At 40.9% G+C, this 13242-nt stretch overlaps 1 protein-coding gene across 9 annotated transcripts in view; it reads left to right on the top strand.

The window, feature by feature from the left end:
- The window catches only part of MTSS1 (MTSS I-BAR domain containing 1), a 126336-nt gene that overhangs the window by 25510 nt on the left and 87584 nt on the right, over positions 1-13242 (top strand). The window contains exons 5-6 of one of the 9 annotated variants that reach the window (XM_041407519.1): positions 2420-2487; positions 3140-3266. The exons of the other annotated variants lie outside the window; for them this stretch is intronic. Coding sequence (XP_041263453.1) covers positions 2420-2487; positions 3140-3266 — 195 coding nt within the window. The remainder of the gene's footprint in view (positions 1-2419; positions 2488-3139; positions 3267-13242) is intronic. 9 annotated transcript variants of the gene reach the window in all.

Here is a 13242-nt window from a genome sequence, read left to right as displayed (position 1 = left end):
TGCTATAGTAACTTGCATAGTTGGATGCCCCTTTGTATAGTGCAGAGAGTGACGCAGGAGTGGAGTTTGCATTTGCCCTGCAGCCCAGTATTTTTTTGAGCTTGCTGAGGTGCTGAGAGTCTGAGATGTTGCTAGGAAAGGGAGTAAAGCCACCAGGTGATTTTGTGTGCTAAATAGAAAATTTGAATGCAATACCAGCTTCTATGAGGGAAAAAAAAAAAAGGGTAAGGGAGGAAGAAGCAAACAAGATTCTTTAGTACCTCGTCCAAGAAGTGGGCTGGTGTGTTAAGATAGCAGTGGCTGGACTTTTTTCACATGAGTAAATGTAAGTCTGCTAACTATCATCTGAATTGGAAATCTTTGGGAGTGTGGGGAGGGGGAACAGCTCAGAGTTAATTTTTCATACGCTTGGTTGTGGTTCTTTCTCTCTCCTTACTTATACAGCTGTGTTGCTTTTAGGAGGATAGAATATCAGATCCTGGTTTTTCTGCAGGCTTGGGATGGATGGATTGATTGTTGTTTCCAGCTACATTATGAATTTATATCTCTGTGGGCATCTTCACGTAGAGCACCTGCACTTCAGTAACTAAATACTGGTTTTGTTGCTGTAAAGAATTTTCTCAGTCTTGGCAACAGAACCAAACTTTTAATGTCTTAATCATCCAGTTCGGGAAGTAATGAGGATAAATTGTAAGTGGCTCTATGATTTCCTTCAGATGATTTATTAGTTTAGAATCAAAGATGCAAAAGCATCCTTTTGATGATGGGATGTGGAGGCTGAGGTTTTGGTTGGTGGTTGGTTTTCCCAGTGTAGCACATGTTTCTGCGGTGGGAGATCCCCTTTCAGGCTAATTCAAGCAGCCTTTTGATGTGATAAATTACTAGTTGGCACATAGTTACAATCCTGTAGTAATCACAACAAGAGAGTTGTTGCAGCTCTTACTTATTTTTAATCTGTCACCAGCTGGGTAACAAAGGTAGCTGAAGATCTGTTCACATAGTGTTTTATTTAGTATCTTTTTTTATTTGCCATACGAGAGAAAGGGAAGAGTTCTGTGTCGTGGGAAGAGAATTAGAAAATCAGTTCAGACTAAGCAAGGTTTCTGTGAAGTAGGGTAATGCTTCTTGCCTCATGGACCTTACCCATAATAGCCTGTGGAGGCTGCAGAGCAGTTACTGAGTTTCTGTGGCCTTGTGCTTTGTGCCTCACAGCTGCCTGGAAGTGCAGGTTTGGGGGTTGTCCTTTTGTTGGTCACCTCAGTGGTGGCTTCCCAGAAGACTTGTGTTGGTGAAGTATCGGATTTGGTGCTGTCAGCTGGCTTCTTGCAAACTCGCCAGACCCTGGGGGTGTGAGTGTGGACCTGACCAGAGTCCTGCAGTTAACCTCGCTGCACCCCAGTCCACAAGTCCTTGAACCACTTGTGGAGTTCCTTTGTTTCAGCAAGGCAGTTTGTGCAAAGGCTGTGATATAAAATGTGTGCTTTCACTTGGGGTGTCTATTCCAGTTCCCTGGCTGTACAAAAACTGTGTTTGTTCCTAATGACATGAGAGAGCTACGCAAAAGTGAAATTACAAGCTGCAGCAGACTAATTGCGAGTGGAGTGTCCATAACAATGGACTCCATCTAATCATTAACAAAAGCAGTAACAAAAGTCATTTTCAGAAGCAGCAGTGACATTTGCATTGTCTAACAGGTTTTTTTTTTGCTCTCCATAATTCAGGCTGCCTCCCAGAAGGATGCTCTTCCACACATTTTCGTAGGTGTCAGGACCATAGATCGTATGTGTTCGCTCTGTGTGTGTCCATGCAAACTAGTGTTCCACTGCCAGGTGATTTACTCAGTGATATGATTCATCTCGTGTTTGCATACCTGCTGCTTCTCGGGAAGCAGTGCATGTTCATGGTAATAATGAGGTCTTGCTTAAAAATAGACCAGCTTCCTTCATTTTCTTGTCCTTCTGTTTGCTTGATGATTTGTCGGCTGTTGCCAGCACAAATGTTTGTCCCTGTTGCTGTGCAAGCTGTTCACCCCTTCCCTCCTCCCTTCATGTTAGTTTTCTTCAGTGAAGCAGTTCCCTGCTTTTTTCTTCCCTTGTTGATGTAGTAAAACCTTCCCTGTTCAGGCTTATAGGCTCATTTAGAAAGGTGGGAAAGAGTCCTCAGTGGTTCTTGAATTTCAGTAGAAAATTAAGATCTGCCTGGGACAAGAAGTGCATTGTGCTGTGTGTCTTCCTCTTCCACTCCCACACATGATGGAGTCCAACCTGTAGAACTACTTCTGAAAAGTTAAAATAATATTACCTCACTGTTTCATTTCAGGGCTCAGAGTCTTCCCTCTTGTCTTTGTGCTTTCTACAACAGTTTTTTTCTGCAAATTAATCTGTGACCTGCCCTCCATTCAGGTTGTTTTTTTGGACAGGGTGGAGAAGAAAAGGAAGATGGGCTGTTTCCAAAGAAGCCCTGGGTTGTGACCTGTCAGTATTTCTGGTAAAATGTTTCAACTGTCTGTACTTACATACATGCTTAAATCTTCCTACTGCTTTCCAGTTGGTGCTTGTTTTGTTGTTTTCACATGGGCTTCTTGCATGTAAAAATGAGTACGTTTCCAGTCTAACGAAGCCACTGAGAAATGCTACCAGCTTTCCAGCATCCATCCCAGCTCAGTCTCTGTGGAAATCACTTCACAACTAGGAGCAGTGGCAATTGTGTGCGTGGGCACGTTCATCTGCAGTGTCATGGGGTAGAAGAGGTCTGAGTTTGTACAATCAGCCCCTGAAATTGTTGTGAAATTCTCCTCTCCCGCAGCATTTATTACTATGTAAAATTGAAATCTGCATGATTTCCTGCTGTGAGCGCCTGTGCTGAGGGACTGGTTTCTATAGTAACTAATATCAAGGAGCTGGCTGGGACTTCAGTTTGGAGCAGTATTTGAGCCTGTTTTGCAGTTCGATGCAACCCTGTGTGAGTACTTGATGGATGACAAGCAAGCAGGCAGGTTTGTGGCTGCCATTACTACAGTAGTGGTGCTGTGCACCTCGGCATGTGCACTGAGGGCTAAAAATAGGCATTTTGCAAAATGGAGTTGGAGGTGAGGAGGGGGGATGTCTTTTTCTCTGACACCACTCCCTTCCCTTGGCAGAGCTGCCAGATGGAAACACTGAAGAATACATCAATGAGTGTTTGTCCTGGAGTCACTTCAGCCCACCCCCAAGTGAAAGATATGCCTGGGAACTGGGTCCATTTTCTCCCAAGAGTAACAGCCATTGGTATTGCCATTACTCTGTTTTGGAGCAGAGCTGGTGTTTGTTCTGCTGAGCATGATAAATAGCACTGTTAATGTGTTTTTGTCTGCAGGACCGCTTCTGCCCTTACTTAGTCCCAGACACACCTGCTTAATGCATTTGATTTTGCAGGGTTAAGCAGTGATGGGAGTGTTGAAGCTTGGCTTGTAGAGGCTGTAGGCTTTCAGGGTGCCAGGCAATATGCAAAGCCTGATTTGCACCATTTACAGTTAGTCCAGAATTAGTCCAGGGGTCAGGTGCATGAAAATGAAACTGAATCTTCTATTTATTCTATGTTCACTTTTAGAATTTGAATAATGTGATGGAGGTAAGAAAGGAATGCAGAACAGTGCTCACTGTCCAGACAAGTCCTCTAAGTACAGAAACTGGACTTAGGCAGGCAGCAGTGGTTTGGTCTCTTTTTTTCCCAACCCCAGAAGTTCCCCAAATTGTGATGAGAGCAAGTCTGATCTCTGAAGTAAACTTGGGGTGTTGATGAAATAGTCTGAAGTGTGAAGATGTCATTTTTTTATGTTTGAAGGTTGTTTTTTCCTGGCTGTGCTAGAAAAGGAGAAACATATCAGGTGTGCTTGTCTTCCAAGCTCTCTTCCCCCAGAAGCCAAGCATCTCTGAGGAGAGGGTGAAGTTGTATGTCCTCTATACCTGTAGATATGGACATGTGTGTACACACGAGTGCCATTTGCTCAGCCAGCTCAAGGGGAGCCTTGGCTTGGCCACCCTCAGAGGTGCCTCTTACTCATTTGGTATTTAGGGATGCTGGAGCAGGCTGAGGAAAGTGAGTGTAGAGAGGAAGAACTATATGGTGGACAAAGAGGAGCTGGGTGTGTTGTGCTGAGAATATTTAGGGGACATCTGGTACATATCCATGAAGAAGCAAGGGTTTTTATTTTTAAAGGATATCCATTCAGATAGGTCATCTTTTGTATTCACTGTTTACGTATGCAAGTCCACAGTAAAAGTATTACAGTGATTTAAAAAACCCTATAAATGACTGGATTAAACTATTTGCGTCAAGTGAGTAATGATGCATTCAAATAATCTGAGATAATTTGGCACTGAGATATGACCAGATTACAGTTTGAGAACTAGGATTGGAAACTATCATTTAAGACTATAATGACTCATGTTGCTGGGAAATCATCTTCACCTTTGTTCTTGTGTAGAAGTAAAAAAATCTCCCTTTCTTTCAAGCGGGTACTAAGCAGAGTGCTGAACTGAGAATCTTAGGGTAAGACTTGGTTACATTTACACAGTACAGTGATGGAAGTCCAGAACATTGGGTTGTTATAAATAAATTAAATCCCGAGTAAATTTAGTAAATACTTAAAGTGCATATTGTGATGGATTATCCCTGTTTTCAGTGCTTGTTCATTTTCTGCTAGTTTGCAAAATCACTGGAGTCCAGTAGAGCACATTTCTGTTGGATGCTGTGGCTGTGTATCCATTTTAAATCTAGGTTGTCTTGCATGGAGAATAGCAGCTCTGTGTGAGCGTTAGTCACTTTGGTTCAAAGGTAAAGAGTTCATGTGTAGCTCTTACGGAGCTGCTGCAGAGGCAGGAGCCTTGGTTATGAATATAGTCAAGGGAATGTTTTAGCTATTAAGCTGAAATGTAGCTTGCTGCTGGGGAAATGAGTGTTGTCACTGAGTGTGCACTGTGATGCAAAGCCCTCCCCAGACTGTTGGGTTCAAGTGCACGGTGTGTGCTCAGGATGGATAATTGATTTAGACGAACAGATTTTAATCTTTCATTGTAAGCTTGAGGCCGGCTTCACTCAGAGCTATAAACTCCATTTTTCTCAAGCTGCTCTTTCACAAGTGTTTTAGCTGTTCTGTCTGAAGTGGCTGCCTGCTTTCAGAGACTTTGTTCTTCACAACATGTTTTCTTTGTTGGCAACCTTATTAATTTAACAGGCTTTCAAAATTAGGAGTGGGAGAAAAAGCCTTGTTCGTGTATATTCCCAGCTAGCGTGAAAGTACTAAACTTGTGTGCATCTCTAGAGACAATGAAGAAGTCTGTTGAGGTGTTACTTTAGAGTGACTTTATGCACAGTGTAATTAAGCTTAAAGTTTAGATCTGAGTATTTTAAAGCAAATGTAGTTGTTAGAATGAAGTTTTCTTGTTAAGGCTTTATGTTAGATTTAATGGGGTCTCTCACAGGAAAAAAGCTAATGCCTTCAGAAGAGCATACAACCACCCATCTGCCCATCATGAATATTGCTAAGGGATTTTTGAGCCTAAGTGGCAAGAAGTCTGTCCTGTCCTCTTAGGCTGGTTAATGAAGGCTAAAGCTTGGTCAGTTTATGAAATTCATCTATTCAATATCCTTTCCAAATCTCCTTCTTCCCAATGTTTTAACTGTTGCCTAATCTGTTTAAATTGGTCCGAATTTCAGCCTCTCTAGAGTTCAGTTTTTCAGGTCGTGTTCATCACGGGTAAAGCAATGTATGTTTTCTTGTTAATGCTTAACTTTTGTTTGCTTCAAATTAGGCAGTTTGGTTTCAACTTATTTTCCCATGTGATTTTTTTTTTCTTTTGGTCAAAAAAGGAAGCTGGACTCAAAATTTGTGCCTTCTAGGTGTACCCATAAGGTGAAAGATGTATGAATAGCTGTCTTTAAGAGAAAAGATCTCTTAGATGAAACATATTCAGCATATAAAAAGCTGCTTGTGACCAATGGGAGTAAACATTAAACATTGATGATGCAGCTTTAAGTTGCATGGAAACAAACTGGGGCAAGTCAGTTCATTTTACCTTTGATTCACTGCTTCCAGCCATTAGGAAAGGTTGAAGGGACACAAGGCAAACAGAAGTATCTTCCATTAGCTTTTTCTTGTAATGACATATTTTGCCTCAAACAGTAGTTTCAGTAACTAGATGCACAAAATTTATAATTTATTAAATTTAGAAGTTTTTTTTTTGTTTTTTTAAAAGGAAGCAATATGATAACAGCAATTTACATAATTGCAATGATTTCAAGTTAAAGGGAGATCTAGTTCTGTTTAAAAGGAGAATAAAGACTTCCAAGAATAAAATTAAAATAATAATAATAAATAAATAATAATAATAAAATCCTGAATTGTAGAGGTTTTGACATCCCCCAGGATGGAGGTGGTAGTTTGACCCCAAGACTTGGATGTCAGGAACATCTACTTTGTATGACCTGTCTATAGCAATGAGAATTTCTTTTGATCTTAAGATCTGCAAATTTTGTTCAAGTTATTTGGAGGGTGAGATGGTGCTTTGGAGATCTGTGTGAGGTGCCATGTAATTCCTGCAAAGCGACTACATTAAAAATGCAGGGTCTGCATTTCCTGGTACCTAATTCCTTCAGTAATGTTGTTTAGGATCCTAGATATGCTGCTTTGCATGCCCAGAACTATCCCAAAGCATTACTGGGACTGGACAGGTGGATATAGGTGGATAACTGTTCACAGGATCCAGGGGGCAGCTAGAGTTTCACACTGCCCCCGCTTTCTTTTCCTTTTTTAAAAGGAAGTCTGGGGTAACTTGTTTTCTGGTGTTTGGTGGCTCTGTCTGGATTTCCCTCTCTGGTACACTTGGTTCTGCTTTGCAGAGGGCATTGTTTGTTTTTATTGGCAAGAGGCTTACCTGTGGTTTTTTGTTTTCAGCTTCTGTGGGTTTCTGTGCTTTTTCCTTTCTGACTGTGGCTCTGCATGTTTCCTGCAACATTTTCAGCATATTTGCATTAAGATGGATGATTTGGAAATATGTGTGTAGAACAGCCTCATTTTGCAAGCGGATTGGTAATAACAAGAGATGAGCAAGATGCAGTATTGATTGGTTGAATGGCATTAGGTGTCACTGACGTTATGCTATTCTTTTATTGATCCCTGAAAACTTCAAGTGCTCTTCTTATAGCACATACAGACCTTTCTCAGTGGTTGTAGAGGAAGGATTAAGACAGACAAACTTGTTTCTGCCATGTAAAGAAGGTGTCAAACCAGACAATCCTGAAAGCCTTGTTTTAGAGGCTCCACTTCCCTGGCCATATTAGTTCAGGGTTTAATTACACAATAATAAGATTTCTTACATGCAATATATTTGAACAAAGACTTCTCCATGCAGCAATGAACACTTTGTTTGAAATAGCTTACCTTCTCTTTTGTTTTCTCTTTCGTTTTTTGATTTCAGTTATGCAGGTAGAGCTGCAATTCCTTTTAGGATATTTAAAAAGGTTCTACAGGGAGTTTGCTTTGTGGGAATAGTTGTCAAAGTCTTCTCACTAGTTTAAGCTATAATGAAACCTATTTAAATATTCTTATAAGGCTATTTTTAAACTCATTTTTGCTGATAGAAGAGTAGGAGTAGAGTTGCTTTGGCACAAACATGAGGAACAGCATACTTAGGTTTGATGGATATGTTCTCAATATAATTTATCAGCTAATTAATTCTGTTTGGGAAGCTTTCTGTGAAAGTGCTAAACAGTGGTGGCCTTGCATGATTTAAATATCTGTAAGCTGCTTTAATGTGGACAACTGGACAGGTCAGTCTTGGAGAAAAAAATAGCTTTTGAGCTTAGAAAAAAGCCTCTTGGGTTATCCGGTTATCCTTGTTAATAGCCATCTACTGCACAATTCAGAGGTTTTAAAAAAAATCTTGTATAAAGTATTAGGGTGAAGCAAGATCAGAATATTATTCATTTACCTGTACAAGAGACAAAACTATGTCCCGCTGATGTGAGAACTGTTCTTTGGTAAGAATGACCGAGTGAATAGTGGGGACCAGTGGCTGCCATTTCAAGATTTACTTATGGAAAGCATCTGGCCAGAAAGCCTCTCAGGCTCTCTGTCTCCCTACACTTTTGTTTCTTAGCCAACTGAATGCCTCCCTGTCCTACAGACAGAAAGAAGCCTGTCTGGCTTCACCTCTCTTCTTTGGTCATCTGCTTCACCTTGGTTTTGAAATATGTCTGTGCTGCTGACCACAGAAGTAAAACTTGGCTTTGATTTGAGTTTCATCTTGCAGTGGCTGGTCTCTGTCTGTGGGAGAAACTGGACCAGGGCTTCAAAGCATCAAAGTGATTCACCCCTAATTTTCTTTTTAGGACCAGGAGGACCATTAGATCATCTAACCTGATTATCTCTGGAGGGCTGGTCAGGGCTTAGTCTGCTGCAAGCCTTGTGCTGGACACAGCCGTGGCTGGGGCCCTCCAGCACAGAGAGGCGTGGGAACAGGCAGCGTCTCTGGAGTGAAGGTGTGCTGGAAAGTGCTCTAGGTGCATCTTCTTTGTATAAATATATACATAGGAAGAAAATCAAACTGGTACCTATAAGAAGTGTTTCTTAGATTTCTGAAGGAAATACAGACTTTGGGTTTGGTTGTGTCTGTCATCTGTGGGTTTTGCATACAATTCACAGACAGGGAGAGATGGTCTTGCCTCAGAGTGTGCAAGAAAACATACCACCTTCTATAACATGGCTGTCCTGGTGCTCATGGACTGTGTCAAGCCATGGCCTGGAGTGAAATGTCATGGCCAGGAGACAGTGAAGTGCTGTGGAGATGGTGGTGACTCCCATTTGGGGCTGGCTAGCTGCAAGAGTTGAAGTGAAACTGATGTGAAGAGATCTGCCTTTGCCCTTGCAGGGCTCATGGCCTGTTCAGCACAGGACTCCCGTGGCTTACACTGGTGTTAGTGATTGAAGTCCTCTTCAGAAGTGTCAGTTTTGAATGCATTTTCTTTCCTTCCCCTTGTGGATGGGAATTTCCCCATGGCAAATGAGTCTGTGCCCAATCTGCCCGAGGGTTACCCCTTCCTGGGAAATAAGCAGAGTTGTGTCGGTGGGAGCAGAGCCAAGAGTAGAGGCTTGCATCTTGATTTCTTGTGGACTTAGTTCATTAATGAAATGGATGGTGGTAGTGGGTCACTTAACACTTGCGTTTTATGCAGTTTTTGTCAGTGAGAGGAAACAAAAAGCCCAGCTGCAGCAGCGGTCATGGAAGCTGCAGGTGTGAGCTTGGCTGGGGAATGCCAAACTGCCATCTGTGGTGAGGCTTTGTGGAGATTTTTTTTGCAGGCTATTTGCCTAGAAATGAGAATAAGAATACAAAATAACGGGAGTAACTGGAGATAGCTTTCCTCCAGTTTCTGCCATCTTGCTGGTTCGTCAGAAGTCTGTGAAAGTGTAAGAGTTGAAATTGCATCAGGCTCAAGGGATGAATGTAGGTGCATTCAATTAGGTGCAGCATGTTCAGTCTTTTAGGTACTTTCTTCCCATGTTGCTTTAAGCAGGTTTGTCCTCTGCTGTCTAGAGGATGTGGAAAAATTGAAGAAAAGTTGCAGGTGTTACTTGCATAAAATATATAGAGAAGAAAAGCAGCAGCGTATTGCATTGCTTGCTTATGTGGTTAGTACCCATTTTTTGTGCCTTTAAATCTAGATAAGTAAGTAACAGTAAGTAACCATAAGCATTTAAAAAAAAAGAAAAATAAAATGTGATGGTTGCCATAATTAACTCAGTGATGTCCTGTATGTGTTTTAAATTCCTAGTCCCCCTATGCTGTTAAATTTTCTGTCTGTTATGCAGCTTGTCTGCTTGTTTACAGAATGCCTTGGAGCTGCATGGATTTCCTCTCGCTGTGTGCAGAGTGGTTTATAGCAGTTAGGCATGTGTTGTTCTGACCAGGGAGATGTACTTGGAGCAGTGCTTTGGATTGCACAAATAGCAGTTTCCAGGAATGGTCATGAGGATCAGCAGGAGGAGCTTTGAAGAGTGCGTGGGTGCAGCATGATCTTTGGCTGAGGAAAGCCCTTTGCTGGTGGCTGGGGGAGCTGATGCTATTCTGAAATGCAGAGCCTGAGCAGTTATTTTCCCAAACAGCTTCCTGGAATAACAGAAAGAAGGAATCTAAGCATGCTGTCTCCTCCTTTTTCCTCCTGATTTGCACTACAAGAGGGAGTTAGGCAGTGAGGAAAGTGGTTTTCTTTTAAAGTTGAAAACATTTGCATAGGGCAAGTAACATTCACAGCTGTCTACTTTTGAGACTCTTTTTTTGGAAGTAGAAGCTTTAAGCAGCTGTGAGACCAGAAATGCAGCACAATGCATTAGCGATTGTATTTGTCATTCTCATCTAGAGAGAAAATGTGCTGATTACATTCATTTCTTTTTTTAGCTGGAGAGAAATGAGATGCTGGTCTTTATTCAGCTAGCTTTGTGTATTTGCAAATTGCAATTTCAACTATCTGGGCAAAAGTGATGGGCACTTAACAATATAAAGAAGTTAATATCTCACTATCTCTTCATGGAGTTGATTGACTAGTCTTTTCATAACAATGAAATTTACATATTTATGAGCTGGTCTTAGAGTTTGGGTAATTTTTTTATTGCATTAAATTTAATTATATTGACTACTGCTAGATGATTTTTTCTTTTGGTAGAGGCTGAAAGATCTTCTATTTGACAAGACTTGAAAGAATTAACAGATAATTTTGCAACAGCTTGTCACTTGGAATTTTGATCTGCACTCTAGATCACTTCATTTGGATGTGTCCACTAAATTTGGTGTAAACAGTCTTAGCGTTTTCAGATTTGCTAGTGCTTCTATGCAGCTGCCAGACTGGCAGGGAATGGAATGTTTTTGTTATTTGCAATAACATGTTAAGATTGCTTGTTCCTCCAGCATACCAGTCTCATAGTTACTATCTTTCAAACCTGTCTTTGAGTGGTAAGCATCATATTTTTGGTGTTAAAAGCGATAACAGCTTCAACAGTGGATCTCTGGTTTGTATCCTGTTCCTGTGACCTGGGCAGTTAGTGTGTACCACAGGCTGCAGCCTTCAGGTGTCTTCCATCTTACATTCCCAGTGGGTCATAAATCTACAGGTGGTATGTCCTGGCATCTTCTGTGAAGAGACTCAAAATGAGCTCTTCCAAGGCTTCATTGAAAGGATGTATAGCTTCTGCAAGTTAGCTGATGGAAATGACCAGTGTGGTGCCTTCATGGATCTGCTGGATTTATTACTGTAATAAGCAGGAAAAAATGGTGGACCAAGACAGTATGTAAAATGGGGAGGATTGCAGCATACCCATTATCCAACTATTGTCTTTCTCTGTGTGCAAGGTTTGAGGATATAAGGAGGAAGTATGATCCTCCTCCCATAATAAGCTGCTTCTGGCATGCAGGGACCTCTTTGTCAGTAAGCTGTGATCATCCTAGTATTTTGACGAGCTGGCTGGTCAAAGATGGAATTGCACAGGTCTACAGAGGTTTATGTTTCAGGACTGAGGGTCAGTATTTTACTTTAACTGGGATGCTCTGCAGAAAGTGATGGTGCTAGATCCATACATCTGCCCTGCTTTGAGCTTTGTCAAGGCACTGATCTGTCAATAGCTAAATGTCCTGAAAACAAGATGAGGCTTAGACTGTATTCAGAGCTGGATGAGGGGCATGGAAGCTGAGTGGCAATGCAATTGCAGGTCATTAGCTGCAAGTTAATAGTTAACAGTATGTTTAATGAACTTTCTGATTGCAAGACCTGTGAAACATTGTGATTGCATCCTCAGCACTATGTGTGGCTGGGCTTGTCTTGAAGGAACGAAAATTTATGTGCCTGGTACCATCAGAATAACAGCTTGAGAACCCTTCACTCCTCCAATTCCTGAGACATTTACACCACAGAAGTAATCAAAAGCATACGATTTTAGTCCAGAGCATAATTTCCTTTAATCCATGACTTTTAAGGCATCACTGTTTTGTTTCTGTTAATGCAATGCAAAACACGTGTCTTGCAGTTTTGGAGTAGTTCTTACTGGTACAAGCATCTCTAACAGCTCAGACATATTTCATTCAAATTAAAATATACAGGGGCCTGTTTATAAACCTCCAGAGCCAGGTTCATGGCACAGACACTGACTGAGGCTGCTTGTTAATTGTGAGAGTGGACTGATATTTAGCTCTTAATTCCTATGAATAGGGTTTTTCTTAGCTAACCTCATTTGAGTGGGAGATTGGGAGAGGAAAAAGAAATGGGGGGGTATCAGCTTTTTTTTTGGCAAATGTTTTTTGAAAACCTTAAAGTTACATGCAGTAAATTATACGCTATTATGAACATGTATAAACTGCATTTTTATAGTTGCTGGAATAAACACAGATGGCTGTGACCCTTTGAGATGAATACTGCAATGCTAAATTTAGCACTTCCTAATTAAGGAACCTCCCTTGCTAATTTGTACCACTGAGTGGAATAAGGGCTGTGCATTGAAAATTTATTCCTTAAAATTCTGCAGATCTGTTTGTGACTCTGTGATGCTGTGTGCTATTCTATAGAAGACTCCAGTGAATCTGGTTTCTGGGGCAGCATCCTGGTGTTCAGGGACATCCCAATGCCAATTCCTGAATTCTTCATACATTTTGATTTTTGTCCTTGGATGTTGTATGTTTTTCAGTTGGTGACAAATAAAATTTTCATGTATGCAAAGGAGATAGTAATGTGGTATGTAAATGAAAAATTATAGGAAGGGAAACTTTATTGGTTGCTTAATAAAGTATTTTTCCCATAAATGTTATTGGCAGAAGGTATTGCAAATTTGCAGCTACAATAAGGAATTTTACTACACCCTCTTTAGCATACTTGCGAGTTGTTTTATGGCACAGCAAGTCAATTTCCTGGATCTACTAATAGCTTCATTCTTACAGGGGACAGAATCATACAATCATTTAATCAGGAAAAACCTAGGATAGTCTAGTCTAACCATAATGTTTAAATTCTTATCTCTTGAGTTCTGAAGACAGGATGTGTTGTTTAAAAGTGTCACTGCTTGATTTAAGTATAAAACAAACCTTCAACAAAATGGCTACCATGCAGCTAATATACAAGTCAAAAGAAAGGCACTCTGCTAATTCCGGCAGGATTTGTTCCTGCATATTAAACAAGCTGAGAACACGGACAAAATAACTTGTTTTTCAGCTTGTGTACTAA

This window comes from Onychostruthus taczanowskii, unplaced genomic scaffold, assembly GCF_017590055.1.
Source record: "Onychostruthus taczanowskii isolate IOZ18803 unplaced genomic scaffold, ASM1759005v1 scaffold27, whole genome shotgun sequence".
In the NCBI taxonomy this organism is placed as follows: domain Eukaryota; kingdom Metazoa; phylum Chordata; class Aves; order Passeriformes; family Passeridae; genus Onychostruthus; species Onychostruthus taczanowskii.
The sequence above is the reverse complement of the archived record's forward strand: the minus strand, read 5'-3'. Positions and strand labels throughout refer to the sequence as shown.